The following is a 23,684-nucleotide window of genomic DNA, read 5'->3' as shown; positions in this document are numbered from 1 at the left end:
GTTGTGTATGGATTCGCAGGAAACACCGATATCAACGCATTTTGAGCTCGTCTTCCTCGCGCTATAGATTCACAAACTTTGCGTTGGCAATATCTAGCATATCCTTTCAAGCTACGCGAAGACATCGGTGAAAATGCTAATAGAAATATGAACCGTGTGGACCGAGCGGAAAGGTACAATGGACACAATGCGTTGCACCCGGACCGCAGTAGCACGAACACCATCTAGACCATGTAAACAAACGCGGGAAGCTTGAGCCAGAGCATCATTTTTGGACAGTAAAGTGTTGATTGTGGGATTATGAGACATGGCTGATATTTTGACGCTCGTTTTTCGGACTTTTATGTCACAATCCGGTTTAAAGAAGGACGTCAAAGTTATTACTCCGTCACCAACGACTTGCAGCACCCTGGTGGTCGGAGACCACAGCCTCAGCCGCTCCGTGCTGCTTTTGGCTTCCGTGACAGCTGCCGCGGAGATGGGCATAAAAGTGATGTTCTTCACCCAGACTCAGATCCAGAGCCTTCCAGTGTCTCTGCAGAGATGTGTTCCCAACCTGAGCCCAGAAAGTCTAAAGGTAGAGGTCGTTTTGTGTTCAAACTGTGCCCAAATTCGCAAAAGTTAAAAAAGAAAAGGGCAGGGGTCCCCAATCCCAGTCCATGAGGGCCGGTGTCCCTGCAGGTTTTAGATGTGTCCTTGATCCATCACAGCTTATTTAAATGGATAAATTACCTTCTCAACATGTCTTGAAGTTCTCCAGAGGCCTGGTAATGAACTAATCATGTGATTCAGGTGTTGACCCAGGATGAGATCTGAAACCTGCAGAACACCGGCCCTCGCGGACTGGGATTGGGGACCCCTCATTTAGTCATTTAGTTGCAGATCATCCAATCCGTGAATGCTATTTACGTTTTATAATATGAACATATAAACGTTACAGACCTGTGCAGATGTTTAAAATGACATTTGAGCAGACGTAATACCCATCTTTGTTTAACTCCCGTTTTTATTGTTTTCTATTGACTTTTTTGGGTCAGGGAAACAAAGAAATATTATAAGAAATAACTGAGGTTAGGTTTAAGGTGGTTTAGGGTTGCAACACAGCAGAAAGACACCAGCCACTGCCATGGTTACAATTACTGTATGACTCAATCAAAGTACATAATAATTTAATACACATTTACAACCACGGATATGGTGCATTATGGTAACTGGTCACTGACTTGTTAATATCTATGATAATAGAAAGTCTTTGAAAGTTTGATGGCAGTTAGAAAATTAGAAAATCACATATAATCACAAGTAATTGAACAATTGAGCATTTATTCCCCTTTATGAATATAAAGTATGATTTATCACCGCATGTCACATGGAGCTGGATAAAGCAAAAAACACTAGTATTATAACTGTGTTTTAAGCCTTTGTAGATGTTATGGATCAGGTTATGATTATAATACAACACAGGCAACAATGCTATAATAATTTGTTGACCAATTATTAAAATGTGAAAAAAAAATTGCCTGAAAAGTTACCCAGCAATTAAAACAAAAATGTAATTGTAGCCCCAGATTTAAAAAGTGTTGAAGGTGTGATAAAATTAGGTGGTTAAATCAATAATCTACCATGATTGATTTAGCTTTTCATTTTTTGTGTTTATGTATTTATCATTATTATTATTGTTGTTGTTATTATTAATAATCTATTTATTTATATATTTTTTGTCAAAGAAAATCAAGTTTTGCTATCCCAGGACAGTGGAGGAACTCCTCCAGCAGGTGGCCAGCCTTCATGAGCCTACCAACACGTCCCCCACACCTCCTTCACTCATCATAGTTGACAGACTGGAGAGCTTCCTGTCTGGTCCTGGGGGCGGCAGCCAAAGTGGATTTCACCCTGAGGAGAAGTCTTGCGCTGCACACATTGCTGCACTGCTGTGTGACACTGCTGCCTTTCTCACGCAAGTCCTGGAACAGCGGGGTTCAAGTTCAGCCCCCTGCCGCATTATTGCCTCTTTCTTGCCTGAGGTGAACGCCGGTGGGGATCCATCTGCAACCGATCCTATCCTTGATGTACTTGACCGCTATTTCCAGGTACGCTGTACTCTGGACCAGGACAGAGGCTATGAAGCTACAGCAGCTGCAGTACAGGAAGTGTGGCACGTTTACCTTTCCGGGAGAGGAATCACAGACCCTTCTTTTACTGAAGACTATAACGACAGGCCAGGTGTAGCCCAAGAGTGGAAGCTCTTCATTTTTCCTGATGGTTTAATGGAGTTTAAGTTGGTCTGAGAGAAATTTTGTGTAGAGACAGTGGTCACAGCAACATTACAGTGTCACAGGATTATCAAAAAAGGGGGGGAAAAGCTCTTCCTTTCAGATATCAGGTAAAAGGACCATAACAGTTGTAGCAGTACAATATTTAATGAGTTTGAATTTTAAATGACATGAAGGTTAATCAAACACATTAACAGTCTTTACATAGACATTTAAGGAATGTGATTGTCTTAAACTAAACAGTGGTTTTCCAACATTTTTGGCTGAGAGTGCCTTAATAACAAGACAAAATGACACAGAGCAAAAAGTCTCTAAAACACATCGTAAATTCCAATAAACACACAGTGTAATGCTTTTCTGTTTGTCTGTCTTTTATCATAATTTGTGAAACTTGAGACTTCAGTAGCTGATATCAGATTGAAATACATTACAAAATGAAAAAGTTTCTCTTATTATGTATATTTAAGCATAAAGAAATACACATTGGGGAGTTCCCCCTCGTAAAGAGCTAGATCCTGTTTGTGGGGAAAAGACAACTTTATTATAGAAAAGCTCTCGCAAACTAACTGTGAAAGCTAGCGAGTTGTCAGTTTTTGCCCTATAAATTTTTTTTTCCTGCCATATCACACTTTGCTGGACTAAAATAATTCAACAGTGTTCAGAATTGTGGTTTTAGAGTAACTGCAATTTTAGTTGCTAGATGTTTTTGAACAACACAAGCAAACAAGGATGTGTAAAAGTATGGAAATCATTCTTTTGGAGTGATTGCTGAAAATAGATATTGGCTTAAAATGTCCCCACACACCCTGTATTAGTAGTGGTTACTAGATTTCTTTTACTTCAAGATCCAAGGTTTTCTTGGAAATGGCAGCAATTTACAGATTAATCATTCTGTCAAACAATTGTGATAAAAACAGAAAACAAAAACTGTATTATTATGTACAAGTACAGTGATTTTGACACTTGGATTTGATCCAAAATATCCAAAAGTTGTTGAAATTTAAAAAACCTCAAATGAACGACTACAAATGACATATTAAAAATATATATTACTTATCAAAAGCAAAGCCGAAACGCAGGAGAAGTAAGAAAAGACTGAGTACACCTGTCACTTAAAGCTTTAGAACTGAGTTCAATTCAATTTTATTTTTATAGCGTCAAATCACAACAAGAGTGGCCTCAAGGCGCTTTATAATGTGAGGTAAAGACCCTACAATAATACAATGGAGGTTCCATCAACTGAAAGAGTTGATGACACGCTTTTTCATAGCTGCAGATGGCTGCCAGATTTGCCGTAATTATTTTAAAAAAGACAGAGCATTATAGGTTTTAGCAAATGTTAGCCAAGCTAAGTTTATTTGTAGTTTTGGAGTAATATATACTTGATGCTGAGTAATCCGACTGAAAAATATCACAACTGTTTCACAGTTTCTTTTTCACAGCAGTTGTGATGACGAAAAATTAAGTAACAACAGCTGTGATGACAAGCTTGTTCTTGCACAAAGCCTTAATTAATATGATCATCAGAAACCTGCCCTGGCAGAGTTTTGACCAGGCCTTCATTCTGTATTTAGTGGTGAGCTGAACAAAAGTATACATAGATATTAATAACTGCTATATGTATGACGATGTTTATACACAGTTTTTACAGATTGGCCCACCCTTTAAGGAAGCGATACAGACATATATACATACTATACACTACGATCATTATCATAAAAAGAGAATGTACACCTGTGTACTTTTTATATCAAAGTGGCTGCTGTGAAATTTAATGAATCATTCTGAACAACTTTTTAACCAAGTCACATCACATCCCCATTAGGCTCAGGTGTAGTTGGTGCTTAATGAAAAAAATGTTAGCATGCTAGTGCTAAGATTAGCAAAAACAGCCTTCATTAGCACTCGGTGACAGTGCTAGCTTCGCTGTACATTGGTATCACAATATATTTACACACCTTTGCCAAAATAGAGGTTTTTGATTTTCATAGCAGTTTTCTGGCAATTGGATGATTGAATTGGTGCTATTTCACAGTTTATTGTCGGTAACGATATAATTTACCAAAGATTGCAGACACTTGAAGATTGAGCTTACAACAAGCTAAAAAATGTGAGAGTCGCGTTACTTCTAACAAGAAGACATAAAAGCTAGAGGCTAACTCCTACTGCTTAGTTCACCTAAAAGTCTGTTACGCTGCACAGTCTGTCTGTCTGTGTAGCTTTTTTCGATGTGTGAATTAGGGTGCTAAATGGCACCTCATGCTGAGAAATTTAAAAGCTCTATCAGCTGAAAATTATAAAATTAAGTTAAAGCAGTACATTTATTCTATGCCTTAAACATGATATGATAACAAAAATATGCTATCCATTAATAAAGGAGAATGGAGTTAGTTGTGCCAAGTTTGTACTTCTTGCTCCTTTGCACCTTTGTCAACCTACAGGTTTTTCAGTGTGGAAGGCTCCTAACATTCACCAACCATTTCTGTAGCAACTGGCGGTTACCAGGGGCTTGCCAGCCAATCTCAAGGGCTGTGCCACCGAGGCCTGACCAATTACTCTGTTTATTGCAGAAGTTGTTTGCTATCATGGATTTGCTAAGTGTGAAGATGAGGAAACTTTAGAATGAGGAACCAGAATGAGTAAACAATGTCAAACTGTCAGACTTGAAAATGAAGGCCATATGCTTAATTAGAAAAATAAACATTTTTGGTTATTTTAACACTATTAACACTTACTTTTCTGCGGTCTTTCAAAAATAATACCCCATATTCATTAAATGCTATAAAAGGAAAACTGCTATTATTTTGGCAGTAAGTCATGAATAACTACTTTCTTATTTGCCATAAATAAGGAGTAATTAGACGGCAAATTACTACCTTTTGTAGTATATGGTGCAGACTGCAGCATCAGAAAGTGCTTTATAATGACTAATAAAGAACCAGTCTGCTACCAGTATGCATGCTAATAAGAAACCTGGTAATGGTCAATATGTATGCCTTAACGTGAAGTTTTACAAAATTCTTCATGGTGGAGAAACTCAGGAAGTTCACTCCCTCAGTGTCCTGTACAGAGTTCTTTAGCTTACACTGTGGTGTCAGTCACCTCACCAGTTACTTTCGTAACAGTTGATGGGAAGCCATGTTTCCTTGGGTAAATATCCAAATTCCCTTTACAGGGTCTGTTTTAAAACAGTTTAGCTTCCTCTCAGCCATCATCATGGACAGGGTACTGCCTCACCAAGAAGGGTTTCCTGTGAGCAGGGATCGCATTCTTGTACTCGTTGGTGTAGACAGGCACTTTTCCATTTTCATCAACTCTGCTCATGGGGCTATAGTCCATTGAGACCCCAGAGTCTGCCACTGCCATGTAGGTATACCCGGGGCCTTTGGCCATCCAGGCATGGTTTGGGTACTCAAAACTGGACTGGGAAGAAATGCAACCTGATCCAGAGCTTTGAGGCGCTGATCCCAGGTCAGAGTGAGATTCACACAAAGCTGTATTTCCAGAGGGAAAAGGAGCCTCAAGGGGCAAGGCTTCCTCGAGGTTTCTATCCACGCGCTCATCGTCACTGTTGTTGTTGGCACTGAGGGTGACGTAGGTGTCTTGAGACTCCAGCAGAGAAGACTGCGAGCAGGGAACCTGGTGCTGATGGAGTGCCCGCAAGCGGTCCAATAACAAGTGGTGGTGCGGTGCGGCTCTTTCCCCATCTGTCTCGCCATCTAAATTGTCTCTGACCAACAGTGCTCTCTCTTCAAGCCCATTTCTCAATTCCCTGCCTTCATTCCTGACTGCACTCAAAGCTCTAGAGGCCTTGGGTGGCAGAGGCGGGGAGGGCATTGAGGGGCATAGGCTCAGTTCTGAGAGTACTTCCAGAGGAGAGGGGCATTCTTCTGAGTAGATGAAAGCTGGCGTCAACCACAAACTTCCGTTGGTTTGTCCTAACCACTCCTATAGAAAAATACAAAAAGAATATGAAGGTGTGGATGTGAGCATGTTACATTAAGCTCAAAGCGCCATTGTGTCAGGCTAAGGCTCGGTCTGCATGGCTGTAGACTCTTGGTATTTTTCTTACCTGAAAGTTCCCACCATAAATGGTAAAAAGCCCCTGAAATTTGCTGTCAGGAGTTGGAATAGCTGGCCAAATCTTCTTTATAAGGAACCTAGAAAAGGAACACACTCTCAAGATATAATTCACAAATTGTGTTTTCTGTTATTGATACTTAAAATTCTTCAAGAACATTTTTTGAAACCAGACAATAAGCAATCTGTTTGTGTGGGCCAGGCTGACTGACCTATGATGGGACAGGAGCATAGCAAGACACAGGACAATGAAGATGAAAGAGATGATGAGCGTCAGGGAGATGATGAGCGGATCAAATTCTAGGGGAGGAACAGAATGATCAATGTGTGTTAGATCTCTGAATATGGTAAAAAAACAAAACAAAAAAAAAACATAAAACATCGTTTAGTCCCTTTCATGAGATGCCAGTGCTTTTGGGGTGCATAATACATTTTTGTTATGCATTTTGATGTGAATAACCACCTGCAGGAAGAGTTTCCATGAACACTGGGTCACTCCAAGCACTCCAGTAGCCATTGTAGCTAACTCCATCCAGTTTTACACGGACTTGAACCTTGTACTTTCTACTGGACTGCAGGCCTCTCAAAATATATTCTGAACGTGCCCGGGCCACTTCAACCTGCAAACAGCCAAAAAAAGTCCATGTGCGGCCCCATCATTAAACCTGCTGCTCAGAGTTTAACGTTCAAATGGGTGAGGCTGCTTTACCTTCCCGATGTGGCTGTCAGCCAGAGAATAGAAGACCTCATACATCATGCTGTCATCCATATACTTCAGAGGAGGTGGCACCCAGGTGACATTCAGCTGGCCTTGCTGACCCGTGCTGCTCACCGTTACATTAGCAGGAGGGTCCAGAAGAACTGCACACAGACAGAGTTACATAGCAGTTAAGGGAAGACTGTTTCTCGCAAAGTCTCACTTTGAAACACTTCCCCTAAATCTATAGGTACCTTGATGCTGCATGCAATGCTGCATGCATACTTAGTAGAAATGGGCAGATGATAGCAGTTATTTCAACCTACAGTACACAACTTTAGGCACTCAGCAGGTGCATAGCGTATTAGCCATCATTTTGAATCACATTAGTGCAGAATGTAAGGCACAAATACTGAATACGTATTTAAAAAGCATTAATCTAGTGCTAAGCTTTGGCAGAATTTGTTGGCAGTAGCGCCGTTTGCAGAAAAAAACATCACTTACAGACGAGTTCGATGAGGAGGCTGCGATTGTGTATCAGTATTCCCTCCCGATGAACTTGGATGTCCATTTGGACAAACATCGGAATTCGGTTCAGATGACAGACAAACAGCATTTTCCCACCTGCTGTAGGGACGGCTCTGAGGGGGCACCTGCTGCTGTTTTCATTTCTGCTCAGGACAGAGGAAATGAGATATTAAGATATTAATATTGTATTTTATTTTTTCTTTTGTAAACAAATCAAGATTATTATTTTTTTAAATTAAACCACACAAATCCACTAACCCTGAAATACTTTCATTGTAGGTTGTGTAATATGATAAAAAGAAATAAAAAGGAAAAATCACCACATAGACTCATTTTATCTAATAAGTGTGACTTACTGGTAGCTATATGTAAAGGAATACTGATCCACAGAGCCAGCTCTCTCCTCATCTTCCTCCCAGAAGCACGTGAAGTCCTTCCTCCCTTCAGCAAAGCATTTGGGGGTTTCTGATTCTTCTTTCAGGAGAATGGACACTGAGGGTGGCAAATTGGAAATGTGAGAACACAATGTGAAATGGCATGACAGGAGCACACTAACGCCTTCCAGAAAAGGTCCAGACCCAAAAAGATGCCTTACCTTTCTCCTCGAAATCTCGTGCGTCTTGGAGGGTGGAACCCGCTCGCGCGACGCAGGCTACTGCGCAAAGTGCCAACAGTCTACTCAGAATCTCACATGTCATCCTTTTGCCTTCTCGGGGAACAGAACGACCTCGGCCCTCTATTGTCCACCTGCATCACCGGTAAACAACCTGCCACAAACACATCTGCCGCAGCTCTCTTCTCGCTTGTTTTGTCTTTCGATACCATGGATAGCGCAGCGCGGTTATTACGCGCCTGCTCGTGAGCGATAAGGTGCTTATACGCCGAGTTGTTTACTTTCTCCTTGAGTGAGAACAGAAGAGGTGGGGCAAATAAAGTCTTTCAGAACTTTTTGGCATGGTGGGCGGGAATCACGCGCTCATTGATGTTTACAACATGTTTGCGATGTCTGAGATGTGTATTGCGTAAAGGCGCGCAGATAGAGAGTTCGATAGACAGATAGATGGATGGATATTTAGATGGACAGATAGATAAAACCCCTTTTTGAGGAAATGGTGTGCAGACACTGACTGGCCCGAGGAGGTGGTCTGTAGTCCCCTGCTGTCTCCTGGGACAGTTTAATTCCTGCATGTGCTCTTGTAACAAAAACCGCGGAGTACCCACTCACACTCTGTACGAAGCAGACCTAAACCGTTCCTTATCTACTCACTGCACCCCCGTGTTCTCTTGGTTTGACTAGTATTATCAGAGCTGCAGACAGCCCTGTTTCTTCACCCAAGATAAGTAGCCTCAGCCCATCCCCGTCAGTTTAAATGCGATTCAGCGCGTCTTTACATCACTTACAAAGGGCAGCCTGATGACTGTCAGATGGGCACCGACGTAAAGAAAGAGCTACGTTTCGTTTATATGATGACACATTAGAGCTAGATTTGCTCACTGCAGTTTCACATCCCTTCCAGTCAGCTAAGTGAGAATTCTGTTTAGAAGGCGAGGCTTCCCTTGTATAGGGAAGGTAGTTGTGTCATATGACAGGAAGAAGAGGAAGAAGACATCTGTATTGTTGCGGAGGACAAGGACAGAATGTGGTCTCTCTGTTTCTTCAGATAAAACAGATGTTTGGGGTTAGGATGTGTGATTCCTGGTCATAAATTAAACCTTAGATGTAGCCATGACCGCAAAGACACGTGTGCAGGTTTCAGGACTCATTTATTTAGATGAACAGACTATTGTGCTCTCCCCCTCTTTTTTGTAGTGAATATATTCTTTATTTTCATAAACAGATTTCTACATTGTCCTTGTTTATAAGATGCACTTTTTTCTTTCCAAACAATGGGTTCACCCTGCACATTCAGAAAATATAGTAAACGGCACAAAGGATCTGATCTCCCGTCTTTTAGAAAGCTATCAATCAGGAATGTAACACATTAAAACATAGAGGCTATAAACATAAGAAAGAAAGAACATCTCTAGGACTAAAAGCTGAGGTTATAACCTGTTTGCACATGAGCATCTGAGCACAATTGCAGATACCTGATGAACTAAAATTTGATATCAGTGGACAGAGCAGAACAGCATGTTTCAAGCAGCAGTCACCATCAGAAGCTCAGTAAGAGAAACATGGTTTTTGCATGCCATTTTAATACACTGCAAAACTGCATGATATAATACAAATAGTGTTATGAATCACTGATCTTGCACACAACGTCCCTATTTTAGACCCCTGCATCAAAGCCAGTGTGCCACAGACATGTGATATGATAACATCTAATACCTGTCAAACTATATCACTATTCAGCAGCACATGCTGACAGGAGAGATAACTGACCGCAGGCTCGTACAGTAGCAGGGAGTGGGCTGACCAGCAGTTAGCAGCGTGAGGCTGCTATCGCTGTACAGAGGCTATGGTTAATACTAACTGACAGTCAACAGTCTGCACATGGATGGTAATAATATGACAAAAATAAAAAGATTTTTTTTAAAAACCCACACAATTCTTTTTTTCCCATCCCTGATTTGTGGTGAAATCCATAGAGATGCTCCAAATTTCAATCTCTCCCATCAGGATGACGTTTTCAGGAGGGTCAAACTGACCTTTCAACACTGAAATCGTGTCCAAACAGCAGGAACAAAACAAAATGTATAAAATACAATTAACTGGCTACAAATGTGGAGTCATTCTAAAACTGCATTTTATTCACATTGATTTATAACAGTAATGGGGAATAAAGTGATGCTCTGCACCGGCTCACTGTTCCTCCTGATAGTTGCAACAGCACGGTTGGTGTCCGGACTTATCGTCCTCACAGATCAGTGGTTGTCCCCCTTTCTGAGCACAAACACACATAATGTGCTGCACTTCTTCAAAACAGTCGTGTCAGTAACAAACAAAGGAAAAAAAAAAAAGATAATTCACCACATTGTAACTGCTCACTTATTAAACACAGTGCCATGCTACAGTTAAGGGAGCAGTGTGTGTGTGTTTGTGTGTGTTTGTGTGTGTGAGACAGAAGGCGTTAAAGAAAAGAGTGGCACAATGGGGTGACTGAGGGCATGTCACATGAGGGGCTTGCTGACACTGGTACATCACACTGTGTGGCAGACCTGACATTTAGTAAACAGCAAGAAGAAGAGGTGAAGGGAAGCTCTAGACTGGACTTGAACGAATCGTATGAGTTACGTTTATTAGGTTTGAAGAGAAGATCGGTCACACGTGTTTGTACAGTAGTTATTACGCTTCTACTGCAGCTGATTTACTATATTCTGAGTGGGGGAAAAAAATCAGCATGTTTTGAATATGAAGTTTGGTATATCGATGTCTTTATGCTTGGCCAAATTAACCAGCTCTAGGCAGTAGCTTTATTTACCATATGCAGCAGTGGTACCTTCTTTTTTTTTTACTCCTGACAAGAAAGCAAAGTTCTTGTCAAACTTGCCCTTGAGGGTTGGCAATGCTGAAAACTTTCAGTACGCTGTGTAAGACTCATTCATGCTTCCTCCCTTTAATCAGTCCCTAGAGGGGAGCATCCTGGACAAGACTCAACAAGCACAAAACGTCTTGGAGCTGCTAAAATCCATCAGAAATCAATACCTTAATAAATATTAGACTGAAGAGAAGTCCTATTGGAACATGACATAACTGGTTTCTACAGTATAACACATTTAAACAGTTCATTGATCAAATCAAAATTTTCGAGATAAACTGCTAGCTAGCTTGTTGCTGTCTATAAAAATATTTGTCTAAGAAAACTAAATGCACTGAATAAATGTTTCACTAGATTTCTCGTGGTAGTTAATGGGGCTACAGCAGTCAAAGCGGTGTATGTGGAGGCTTAAAGTCTGCAGCCTTAAAGTCTCCCTTAAGAGAAAGAAAGCGACAGAGTGGGGCTCTTCAAAGGAAAGACAGGTGGAGGAGGATGTGCTGATGAAGATTATCTGTGCTGTGTGGTTGGGGCAGAGCTCGGTGTGGCTCAAGTGAAAGGGAAGGTGCACTTTTCATGGTTATTCTTCTGTGTGTGTGTGTGTGTGTGTGTGTGTGTGTGTGTGTGTGTGTTGGGAGACTAAGAAGGCAGATGGTTTAGCAAGCACAGCCTCCGTGGCTCTCTGAAGGTGAGTCTTTAAGGCCCTGGTTGCTGTGGTTGGCTATGAGGTTGGCATCTCCTTCCATGCTCTCGTTCATCTTCTCACAGATAACATCCACTAGACGCTCAAACACCTGCTTGACGTTGATGTTGTCCTTGGCACTGGCCTCAAAGAACTGAAAACCTGACATGAAGCAAAGTTACAAAGCTAAATGGTATTTCAGTTCATGTGCTATGAAAAATAGATGCACTAATGTCAGAACCTACAAAAAAACAAAGTCAAACTTGTCTGCAGACTCTAAGCTAAATACAAATAATACTGTGAGACTAACAGCTTTTACCTAGCTCCTCAGCCAGTCGCTGGCCATCCTCTGTGGGTATAAGCCTGTCATCCTCCAGGTCACACTTGTTACCAACCAGGATCACCTGAGCATTGTCCCACGAGTATGTCTTGATTTGTGTTGCCCTGAAAAACAAAAGCAGAGTTGCAAAGTCTACATGATTAACAGCAGAAAAAATGTATATATATAGGACACTCTGATTAAACTATTACTTACCTTACTATAATGATCTGAACTGTATCTCTTAACAGGTGAAGCAATCAAAATAACATACAGTGGTCCCTCGTTCATCGTGGGAGTTACGTTCTAAAAATAACCTGCGATAGGTGAAATCCGCGAAATAGCCAACTTTTTTTTTTTTTACAATTATTATAGATGTTTTAAAGCTGTAAAACCCCTCACTACACACTTTATACACTTTTCTCAGACAGGCCTGAACATTTTCACTTTTCTCTCTTGTTTAAACTCTCAAAGTTCAAACCTTGCAGAAAAATAAGTCCAATATCATAGAATGAAACCAAAGGCACCCGCAGGTGATGACGTCTCGTCGACACTGTTGTTGTTTGTTGGGGAGAAAACTTACAAACACACAGTGCAGCACTTCAGAGTCACACTGCTAGCGATCGAAGATTTATGTAAATTTGACAAGCTGAACGCATTCTGTACTGTGCAGGAGACACGGCACGAGATTGATTGACAATAGTCTACAGCCAATCAGGACGCAGAACACAATGCGCTGTAAAAAAAAAAAAAAAAAAAAAGGTATGCATAATTGCACACACACAAAAACAAAATCGGGGAAACAGAGAGACCACGAAAGGTGAACCGTGTTTTACCGAGGGACCACCGTATATGCAAAACATTGTCACAACAACTATTAATATTTATATGTTAAAAAAACAATTTATTATAGATCCCACTGTTTTACATCTTCATATACATCCTTTTGCAGAAATGCATTGCTGGTCTCTCATCTCATCTCTCATCTCATCTACAATGAGCATTTTTTTCTACAAGCTATATGATTTCTCAGTTTCAACAGTTTATATGTTGTCTTTGTACTTTTTGTATTGTCTACTGTACTTTATGCTATTTTCAGTTAAATATAGACTTTATTGTACATCATTTACAAATTCTTGCATTAATATAGCACGGCAATGCATTTGTCATCTAATTTGGGCTGCAACTCCAAACCACAAGAATCTAAACCCCTGCAGGGGATCGGTGGCACCCCTCAGCCTCCTACTAGATACATTTATGGAATCAATTTCTAAATCCTGGGTGACGTCCTTCTCAAATTATCGCATTCACAAGATTTTCAGAAAACTTGACCTCTGCCCACTGACCTTGACGCTGGGATCACTGATTTTGAACTCTTTTGAGATTTTTAGTAGATATACCTACGGTATCAATTTGAAACTCCTACATCCCTTTGTTCTAAAGTTATCACATTCACAAACTTCGGTGTCTACGTCACGGTGACGACATTACGGCTCAGGGGTAAAAACCAGCTATCCAGTGCTGATCAGTGTTTTTAAATAAACATTTTTATTTAGGATCATCCAAATTTGATAAGTAGCTTATTTGCTCTAGATTCACTAAACTCTTTGGGAAATCTGGTGAAAAAAAATACATTGAGGTCCATACATTGTTAGACAGTGACACAATTTTGTAGTTTTGCCCACGTACACCACTGCAGTGGGTGTTAAATGATCAAGATATGATTGAAATGCAGACTTCCAGCTATAACTCGGCCATTTTTATACACAAGACATTGTTTTCAGATGTTTAAAATGAATGGGACAAACTAAAATGAATTTAAATATAAAGACTTTTGTTAAATTTTGTTAAAAATCCCTTTCAGACAGTGACCTTAAGTCTAGAACCCATGGATGTCACCAGATGCTGCGATTCCTCCCTTAAGAAGCTGTGCTCAGCCTTTACTGCAGCCACCTTCAGCTGCTCTTTGTGGATCATTCTGCATTCAGCTTTTAAGTTAATAACTGGGAAGCGCTCTGCTAGGTTGAGATCATGTGACTGACTTGGCATTTGAAGTATCTCCAATTTCTTTGTGGTATGCTTCAGATCATGAGCAGTTTTCTCCTTCTCCACACTTTTCTCTTTCCATTATTCTGGTACGTTCATCTTGGCTTTTTAGATGTTCTTTTGGACTTCCTCTTCTTGAGACGAACAGGAAGTTCTATATTTACATTCACCCTTCATGAATGTAAATATAGAAGGACTTGTCAGATACCTTCTATATTTACATTCACAAAGGAATTTCTTGATTGTAGACCTTGACAATGATACCCTCTCAAGAGTGTTTTTGACTTGGTTAGATGTTGTGAGGCTGTTTTTCTTAATTGTGAAAAGAACTCTCCGGTCATGTATTTTGTCTTGTGTTGTGTTTCAGGCTTTTTGGTATTGCTGAGGCGGCCACTGCATTCATTATTTTGAAGAATGGCTCCTCCTAAAATAGTGCTGTCTCAGCGACAGGTTTACTTTTATTTTTCTGCCTTTTGATGGCCTCCCTCACTTGCACTGACATCACTGGCACTATCTTTGGGCCTCATTATAAATCACGTTACTATTACACGATTAAAGATTTTTTTTGTTCATTTCTTTGAATTAAAGCTGAAAATCTGCACTTCAATCATATCTTGATTGTGGTTGTGTACAGAGATAAAACTACTTAACTTTGTCCAACATATTATTGCTCCAACTGTATATAAAAAGGACAAAGAAGAACAGGGATGTCACGTTTACGCCTCAGTTCACAACTGACCACATGATGGCACTAACACACCAAAAACCCCTTCATGTTCCTTCAACTGGCATCAACTTCACACTTTACATGAAACACTCAAGAACGTATTTTTTAAATTGTTTTTTTTAGATAAAACAAAATTACAAATACATAATCTAATGTAGATAGTATTAATACTAAAGCTTTTAACTCATTCCACACTTACCAGTCCTGAACTGCGTTGAAGGAGTCCTGGTTAGTGATATCATACATGAGCAGGAAGCCCATGGCTCCTCTGTAGTAGGCTGTGGTGATGGTACGATAGCGTTCTTGCCCTGCCGTGTCCTGCAATTATACAATAATACACAGTCTATGAAATACTTCATTCTATGTTTCACTCACTTTACATTTTTAAGGTTAAAAATCTCCAGTATATGATTTTAAACCACAAGGGGGCAGTATTGCCAAAACATACCCTGGACTCTTTCCAAGTAACAGTTATCTAAGGTGTCAGCTTTGACTTGACACTACACAGTCCAAGTGGAGCAAGTTCAGTAGTCATCCATTACAGCATTAATGCCCTATAATTGCATTTATATCCTATAATTTAGAAATATCTTGCAGGGATGGCTATTTTAAGCAGAAGGTGGGGATAGGGTTTTTTCATGTGATGATGCTACTAGTACTCCTAGTTTCACCAGCTTTGATGATTCTTGTTAGTGCTGGTTAGGTAAGTTCTTTTCAAGTGTTTTTAAGTTAAATTCAAGTCAGATTTGTATTTGGTTTTATTTCCAGTTAGACATGTACTGGTAAATATCAGGATAGGTCAAGCCTCAGCTGCACTCTGTGAGACCTTCATGTAATTCTTTTCTTCCAAACCAATTGGCTGCATTGCTTCAAAATGCCATTTCTCTGCACCACACAGTCCAGGGGAAGATGGCATTTAGATACGAGCTCCTGCCACAATCATTTCTCATCACACCGGGACTTGTGGCTTGGATTACTAACCAGCTGGAGGCTGTGTGTAATATCACAGCCAATGGCTCCATTTATTTCTTGGACAATTAAAGCATAAAACATCAAACAGGTAGACTGAGTTGGTTGATTATCTCGCTGCCACTCTCGTGGTTACCTGGTAACCTTTCTAAAGTCCTTAATTTGCATCAGGGGCCTGTGTGTGTCTGATGTTTTCCTCATTTTGATGAGGAGGAAGAGTGGGTTGTCCAGGTAACCAGAGGCCGTTGAAGGTTATGAATGTTCCATTACAGCTAGGACTGCTCTAGGTGGACAACCAGAGCGATCCTTCTCACTTTACGAAACAACCAACACAGAGGGCAGTCTGCTGCTTAAATCCCTCGAGCAGAGCGCTCGAGCTTTATTCTTTAATCTTTCCAGCGCCTGTGCTGTCAGAGTTTATTTTTGTTTCAGTAACGTGTGATATATCCCAGGTCCATCTTTATCTCATCCACGAAGGGATGATCAAATATTTGGCAGCATAATAGCATTACTAACCAAACAGTCAGTCTCCAAGGTTGCTACAATAAACCCCAAACAGTAAACAAAAGCTGCTCCCTCGTGTGCATATATGCGATGACAGATAGGGAGGAGTTTAAATTAGGCTTGTGCACAATCAGAAGCTCTGACGTCTCTGGGACCCTGATCTTTAAACATGCGTCACCTGCGTTTATATAAGCGACCGGCACGAAGCAGTGGCACACACAGGACATCATCCCCAGGGATAGCACGCCCGGGCATATGTGTGGCCGTATTTATGCTAAATGTGCAAAAGGTGTGTGTGTTTACTTAAAGAAAGGAAGTGTATTTCCATGACATGAGAGCAGGGATGTACACAGTGTGTGTGTGCACAGTGTGTACATATTATACATGAGTTCCTGTATGTTCATGCTCTGTGCAAGGGCCACGTGGTGCGTTATCAGACTACTTTCCATGATACACACAGTGAGGCTGGCAGCTGGCACAATGGCTTAATCTGCAACTCTCTTTGTCAAAGGCTCTGGTGAATTCTCTTATGTTATAGGTAGCCAACTTTAATTTAGCATTCCTGAATTATTACAGAGTTGAATATTAACACAATGTAAGAGAGGGCTTGTTTTAAGACATGCCTGCTGCTCCCACACCCTTTAAATACACTACTGAGTTTACAGTCGATCTTCGCTATGACTCAGTCAGATGCTGATAAGGAACTTCCTCTGCTTCCTGAGCCTAGGAAATACCAGGTTTCTTTGTCATCCAACAGCACCATCAGTACTTCAAGGCTGCTTCTGTAGGACCCCATAACAATGTCCTCTAATTATTGAATACAAAGTACACAGTCAAGTTAGTGACTGCAGTTTTTTTCCCTCCCTCCTCATCAGCTGTTAGACTAACACCACTAACACTGCATGTCATTTATAAGAGACACAGTTTTAGTCAGCTAGATGACTGTGTGTTTTGGTGTGGGCTCCTCTCAGCTGCTGATTCACTCGGGTCACTGTTTGTGGATCATACAGTGGCTCACAGATTGTTGGTTTGAATGAATCATCTGTTTGATCAGCCTAAACAATGTATATAGACAGGATTTGTAGCATAGTGTGAGGGAGGGCGAGATGCCAGGATACACCTTATATTACAATATGAAAGCCCATTCCAAAGTTCACTTTGTTAGTAAAGCTGTCAGTGGGACTGATCAATCATAGAAGCTGATTCCTGCTGTTTCTCCACTGCTAACTCTAAAAAGGTGTAAAAGTATCGTTTCAAAAACTGGAACAGGCATTTAAAGGTACCCATTATAGTTCTCTGAAGGTGGGAGTTTAAAAGAAGAACAAAAAGAAACTGGGGTGAAACAACAGGGCTTGACATATTCTAACTTTTTTGCCCCGGCACTGGTCCAACACTGAATCCCAGATTTCCCTTAATGCAACTACCCATCAATTTTTTAAAAACTAGTAATCCACCCATGCCATCCTGTCACCATGTTGCAGATAAATTTGAGTGACTTAACCAGATTTTACCATAGAGTTTAAAAAGCGGGGATCCTTTTGAAGCCCCAACTCTATTTTGGCTGTCGTTACGCCGAGGAGTGGATCCGGCTGAGGACACTGGATCCTCATATAGTAGCGACCTGTCAAAATGCTTTTTCATGTAATTTACCCTAAATAAACTGTAATTTAACAAACAAGCATAATGTTGTGTTGAAGTTAATAAGTGAGGTGGAAAACTCATTGGGAAAGTGTTTCCTGAGGTCATAAATCAAGCGAGAAGCAGGGTTATTCTTTCAGAGACTTCTTTTTGCAACTACGGCGGTAGTTCCTGAAAGCCAGGTTTGTGCAATTACATTTAAATTAAATTACAATTAGAACTTCTAACGATTATGGCCAAGACGACAGAAAGATAGACTTTGGTCAACAAAAAGTTTTCAGATGTAGAGTTATTGTGTTAAAGATTCGAGACCTTAATGCTGAACAAAATAATTATGATTTTTTTCCACAATTGAGCAGCTCTATTTAAAGACAATCTCACCGACTTCACTTTTCAGACCTTTCCGGAGTTTGCGTCCGCTCTACAGTACATCTTTTAGTTATAGTCTATAGTGCTGACCCACAGTAGACATTATACAATTAATGTAAGGCTTAACAGTTTTTTTCATAATAATCCAACTGTTCACAATCTAATTATGTGTGTTTTGATATTTTTATCTTAACTGTATGACTATTAGGGAAAGTAATGTCTGCTTGCCCGTCAAAGAAGCCACAAATTCATGAAAAGCATTGATAGCAAATTCTCCAAAATCATGATCTTGTGTGATAAACATGCATGACAAAATGAGTTAGCAAAGAGGAACAGTGGTGTGAAGTACAGCAACAACATCAACTGTTGAACGCAACACGCAACAATACTACAAACTGTAGCTCAGAAAAATAGCTGAATCAACACCTGAAGACTTCAACAACAAGGAAGCATTATGTGCTAATGTGACTGTGGAGCTACTGTACTGTTTCAGATGGTGTTTAACTTACAAACAACACCATCACAGCACCTTGCCTGCTATAAATGCTGCACACAATGTATTGCGTCAGTGTCTACGTGAAATGTACAGCAATTAAACAATGAATACATCTTACTTTCTCAACCTTGGAAGCAAAAGAGGAAGGAATTTGTGCCCACAGTTCTGCTACCACTGAACAAGAGGCAGTCCCAAGTTTTCAAAGTGGACCTGCCTTTTAGAATTTGATGTTTTTTGTCAAAACACATTTTATATTTAAATGAAGAGGACATCATAACCCATGATAGAGAACACTTTTCCACCTTGGCATCCAGGTGACACTGTAATCAGCAGATAAAGTTAGTTAAAGCTAGTGAACAGTCATGTGAACAGCAGCTAAGTATCCAGAAATTTATCTTAAGATTTAGTAGAAATTGTATCTGCTTGGGCAGTGATGTCAAACATAAGGCCCGGGGGCCAGAATTGACCCGGGAAAGACAATCCAGCCCACTAGACAGCTTTGGAAATTTTTTCTGTTAATTAACAGAAACTTTCTGTTTTATAAATGCAGCACAGTCTGGAGATTGAGCTACCAGAACTTTTTCTGTAATTTTACACATTTACCTCTTACAGCTTAAGTCCAAATCGTACGGACAGATTTTTTTCATTTACCACAGGAGCATTTCTTTAGCATGTAGAAAACCTAAGAAATACTGTTGAAATTGCATGTATGTAAATGTGTAGTTAAACTGACAGAAAAGGCAGATCCACTTGTCCAGCCCACGTAAAATCAAAATGTGGCCCACTATGTAAAATGAGTCTGATGTCCCTGTTCTAGGCTAACACGTTCACCATACCGATACAAAAGGTGGTCAAAAAAGTGTCAAAAAACATTCATACTATAACTTTTCTTAAAGACACAGTACCACTAGATCTAAGGTAAAACAGGCAAACCTGGCTTACAACTACAACTAAAGCTGTAGTAAGCACCACCATCCATCTCCTTTAAACAAATGTTGACACTTAGCAGATGCCTGATAATGGATAGGAAGTATGAATGCGTATAAAACATGAGGAAGTCATGCTTTTTACATTTACACAATTCACAGGTTACACTTGCGCAACTGCCAAACCACAGTTTGAGAAAAAGGTATTTTTAACATTTCTGTTCAGTAAGAGGTGAAAGACTTAACATGTTCTAAAGCAATAACATCTTTAGAAGTATGGAGCATCCACTCTGATTTACAACAGCTTATCACAGAGTACACATGAAGCTCCTGTTCATTCTGGCAAACAAAAAGGCAGAATGAACTGATGCTGTAGCTTGGCAGAGAGAACTTCTCATTTATCTCGAATCTACCCACCCAGATCTGCAACTTGATCCTCTTGTCATTGCGGAAGACAGTCTTGACCTTGAAGTCGATGCCCACGGTGCTGACGAAAGCGGAGGTGAAGGAGTCGTCCGCATAGCGGAACAAGAAGGAAGTTTTCCCCACGCTGCTGTTGCCAATGATCAGCAGCTTGAACATGTAGTCAAAGTTCTGGTCGGCCGCATCCTTCTGCGAGGGCTGCTGCTGGAGCCGCGACTCAGTTGATGCCATCTGGAGCATTTAGAAGAGGGCAAAGTCTATGTGAAAAATCAGGATAAACTAAAGCAGTTACTGGAAACATCCTACCAAAATCATCTAACAGCATCACAACTGCATTATCACATCCCTCACACTGGTTAGTGGTTACAACTAGCAAAGCAGCAGCTGCATGGACAGACAATCAACACACAAACTTAACACCTCTGTTTACAGCTCTCACACACATAGAAAAATGTTTAGTTTGCAGATTTCTACTGAGGAAAAGCAGAAATCATCATTAATTTAAAGAAGCAGAGAGGAGGAAGTGATTGGCATGTTCGCACGCTGAATGACTTCTTCAACTAGAAGTTGACTTGATGATGTTGTGACTTAACTAAACGAAATTGCTGATTGTATATATTTTCATTTGATGTATGTTCTGACATGGAGGTAAAATTTGTCATTTATACAGACACTAAAAACCTGAAAATTTCATTTAAATTAAAGTACAAGACGTCCTGCCATCTGTCCAATCGCTTCATTATAACCATTAATCTCAGTGTAATCTCTTCTGGGGCAGGTGTGAGATTACCTGCCATCAAACCTTTTATTGTCAGTCAACCAAACACAGGGAGGAGGAGGGCAGAGAGCTGGCCATGTGTGTCCTTTCAAACAGACACACACACACAGCAGATCAATCGTTGCAGCTCAGCCGTGCCTCTCTCTGGTCAGACCCGTCTCCGTGGAGACCAGACTTCGACTCAGCTGCCCGCAAGACCCATTAGCGGTCAAGGCAGTCAGTACGCTCAGCTTTTAACTGGCCAGATGGAGGTCTCCAGAGCTCGACACAGATATCTATCTCACTACCACGAGAGCTAAAGAAAACAAAATGAGGAGGAAAGAGAGTATTCACTCTGTACTGTCAGAATAATTGCCATACAGGGCATAAGAGGACAAGTCTGTGTGTTTCACTTGTTAAGAACTCTGTCTGTATATAAGTGTAAGACCACCTTTTTAAAGCAGCTGCAGTTTAGATGGAGACTTTAATCCAGACTTTAAGCCTCACTTCAGTTGAGCATTTTAAATGGCCTCTGTGGGTTTTGTATTGTAAAACTGTGTGAAAGTAAAACAAGTTTTCTTTCCTGCTGAATGTGAGCCCTAGGCACACCTGCTATACCCTCTCACGATCCTTTTAAATGGAAAAATGTGTTTCTGGGTATTAAAGGTCCTGGGCCCCACACCATGTCTCCCAATTCTTTCTAATCTCTCAGGATGCTGGCTCTGAAACCCTGAATCACATGATGCCTGTGCAACTTGAGGTACATTTTTCTGTTCAGAAATCACATAGCATTGATTCAATCACCTTAAAGCGATGTTTCTTAACTGTCTTAACTTCCACTCTACTGAGCTCGGCTTAAGGCTGCAGTACACCGTGTCACTTGTCCTTTGTGTTTACTGTGCAGCGTAGAACGCCTGCAGGCAGAAGCAGACTCACATAGGCTTGCTGACGTTTCTTAAAATTTTAAGAAACTGAAACTTTAAAACTTGTTCATTACATGTTGTAGAGATTACAAGAATTTAAAGTGCTTTTCCTGTTGTGGTGTTGCTCAGTTCTGCAGAGTCAAGTTACTTCTGGGTATGCAAATTAGCTTTTTTTTTTTTTTTTAAAAAGACAATTGTAAGGCAGGACAGTTATAAAGCCTTCTTTTCGTAGAACAATATAAGGAAATAAAAGCATCTTATTCAAACATCACCACAGGACCAGGTCTCAGTGAGCAGCTGGGAAGACTAAGACAAGCACCTGCTCTCATACCACAGACCAGCCATCCTCCATGAAGTGAAACTGGCCATTCAGGGAGCTGCAGAGTGGATGAGAATGGGAGCTCCTTTATTGCACAAAGGAGCGTCATTATCCCCAGTAAAACAAATAGAGGCCATTATGGTATATAGAGCCTGATGGCAGTGCGGCCAGATCCCTCAGCTGGCATTGTTTGCTGAGCCAGAGGCAGCAGACTGCCTGAACCAACAGGAAATGACCATTATCGATTAGTTGGCAGCAGCACATCTGTTCTCTCATTAGGAGCAGGACCGAGACACAAACACAGATGGAAAATTCAGGCTTAGGCTTCAGTACTATCTCGATACTGGGTGAAAACAAAACAAAACAAAACAAAACAAAACAAAACAGATAACAGCTTAGTCTATGTCAACATATTTCCTGCAAAACGAGAGTGTGTATTATTACTCTGTAGGGATAAGCCTATTATCCAGAAAGCAGGAAACATTGAAGTTTTAGTAAAGGTTCCCAGTTAGTAGTCGGACATGAAGGAAACACTGTGCAGGAAAACAGCTGAGAAAGCGAGAAACGTACCTCTTTTTTTGCGGAAGAAAGGAAACGTCCAACTCGGTTCCCTTTCTACTTCTGGTATCTTCCGTCCGGTAATATGCGGAGCAAACGACCTATCAAAGTGTGCTAACAAAGTGCACCTGAAATAACCCTCCCCAGCGGCAGCAGCACCCGCAGTAGCCGACCTGTTTCCCTTCCTCAACAACTACTTTTCTTTTCCTTCGCTTCGCTGTTCGCGGACTACAACCTGCTCTCGGTTTGTGGACAGCTGGGGCTGAAGCCGCGGCTCTTGCTGTGACAGAGTTGGTGCGGACACTCAAGCACCCTGAACGCCACGAACCGTGTAGGTCTGCCACCAGCGCGAGGAGGAGAGAGGGCTGTCCAGCGTGCGTGCGCAAGTGCACGCGCGAGAGCCACACACACCCTGAATAAACAACACAAGCAATTTCTAATATCCTTACGCAGACGTGAACGACTCAATAGTTAGTTCAGAATATTATATTATATTATATTATATTATATTATATTATATTATATTATATTATATTATATTTACTCCTATGTTTTCACTATAGGCAGGGCTGTATTAACATGGCAACACCCCCCAGTTCACTGTGTAACGCTGTGATGTTTACAAGAATTGTTTCCTTTTTTTGTGAAAGACTTAGGTTATTTTTCTTTTCCCCAGAGAGTTGGATGATAACATCACTCTGCCCCAGCTGTTGCACGTATGGAGATTAGAACTGAGGGTGTAAACAGCTAACTCCTCTTTGTTTAATGAATAAATCCCTGTACAAGCACCTTTAAAGGAGTACAGGAAGAGCCTACTATGGATGGATAACAAGCAAATCTTTATTTGCTTTATTTGTGGTCAGGCTTAAAGCTTACTGTTGTATTTTGTTCAATTGGTGCCAGTAAAATGATACTTTGTGGTTCTATACTCAGTGCCAGACTGACTTGTCAAGGTATAGTGGGGGTGGGGGAGC

The 23,684-nt window shown here is 40.7% G+C and overlaps 3 protein-coding genes across 4 annotated transcripts; 1 reads left to right on the top strand and 2 right to left on the bottom strand.

The window, feature by feature from the left end:
* The first annotated feature begins 15 nt into the window (after positions 1–15).
* Positions 16–2,628, top strand: swsap1 (SWIM-type zinc finger 7 associated protein 1). Its single transcript, XM_031748367.2, has 2 exons — positions 16–577; positions 1,728–2,628. Exons 1-2 carry the CDS (start codon positions 308–310, stop codon positions 2,286–2,288), a joined length of 831 nt encoding a protein of 276 aa, XP_031604227.2. The 5' UTR covers positions 16–307; the 3' UTR covers positions 2,289–2,628.
* epor (erythropoietin receptor) lies at positions 2,405–8,485 on the bottom strand. Its single transcript, XM_031748366.2, has 8 exons — positions 8,174–8,485; positions 7,935–8,070; positions 7,555–7,721; positions 7,063–7,214; positions 6,817–6,973; positions 6,566–6,653; positions 6,346–6,433; positions 2,405–6,221 (listed from the first exon to the last, which is right to left on the bottom strand). Exons 1-8 carry the CDS (start codon positions 8,274–8,276, stop codon positions 5,478–5,480), a joined length of 1,635 nt encoding a protein of 544 aa, XP_031604226.2. The 5' UTR covers positions 8,277–8,485; the 3' UTR covers positions 2,405–5,477.
* An 840-nt stretch (positions 8,486–9,325) lies between these two features.
* On the bottom strand, positions 9,326–23,085 carry rab3db (RAB3D, member RAS oncogene family, b). 2 transcript variants are annotated; one of them, XM_031748327.2, is made up of 5 exons: positions 22,723–23,085; positions 20,148–20,410; positions 15,028–15,146; positions 12,056–12,180; positions 9,326–11,898 (listed from the first exon to the last, which is right to left on the bottom strand). In XM_031748327.2, the coding sequence occupies exons 2-5, from the start codon at positions 20,391–20,393 to the stop codon at positions 11,711–11,713; spliced, it is 678 nt and encodes a 225-aa protein (XP_031604187.2). In that variant the 5' UTR covers positions 20,394–20,410; positions 22,723–23,085; the 3' UTR covers positions 9,326–11,710. The 2 variants fall into 2 exon arrangements, with proteins under 2 accessions (XP_031604187.2, XP_031604188.2); XM_031748328.2 differs by having other exon boundaries at positions 20,148–20,384; positions 22,723–23,083.
* Between the last annotated feature and the right edge of the window lie 599 nt (positions 23,086–23,684).

This window comes from Oreochromis aureus, linkage group 4 (assembly GCF_013358895.1).
Source record: "Oreochromis aureus strain Israel breed Guangdong linkage group 4, ZZ_aureus, whole genome shotgun sequence".
In the NCBI taxonomy this organism is placed as follows: domain Eukaryota; kingdom Metazoa; phylum Chordata; class Actinopteri; order Cichliformes; family Cichlidae; genus Oreochromis; species Oreochromis aureus.
Note: the sequence above shows the minus strand (reverse complement) of the source record. Positions and strands in the feature narration are given on the sequence as shown.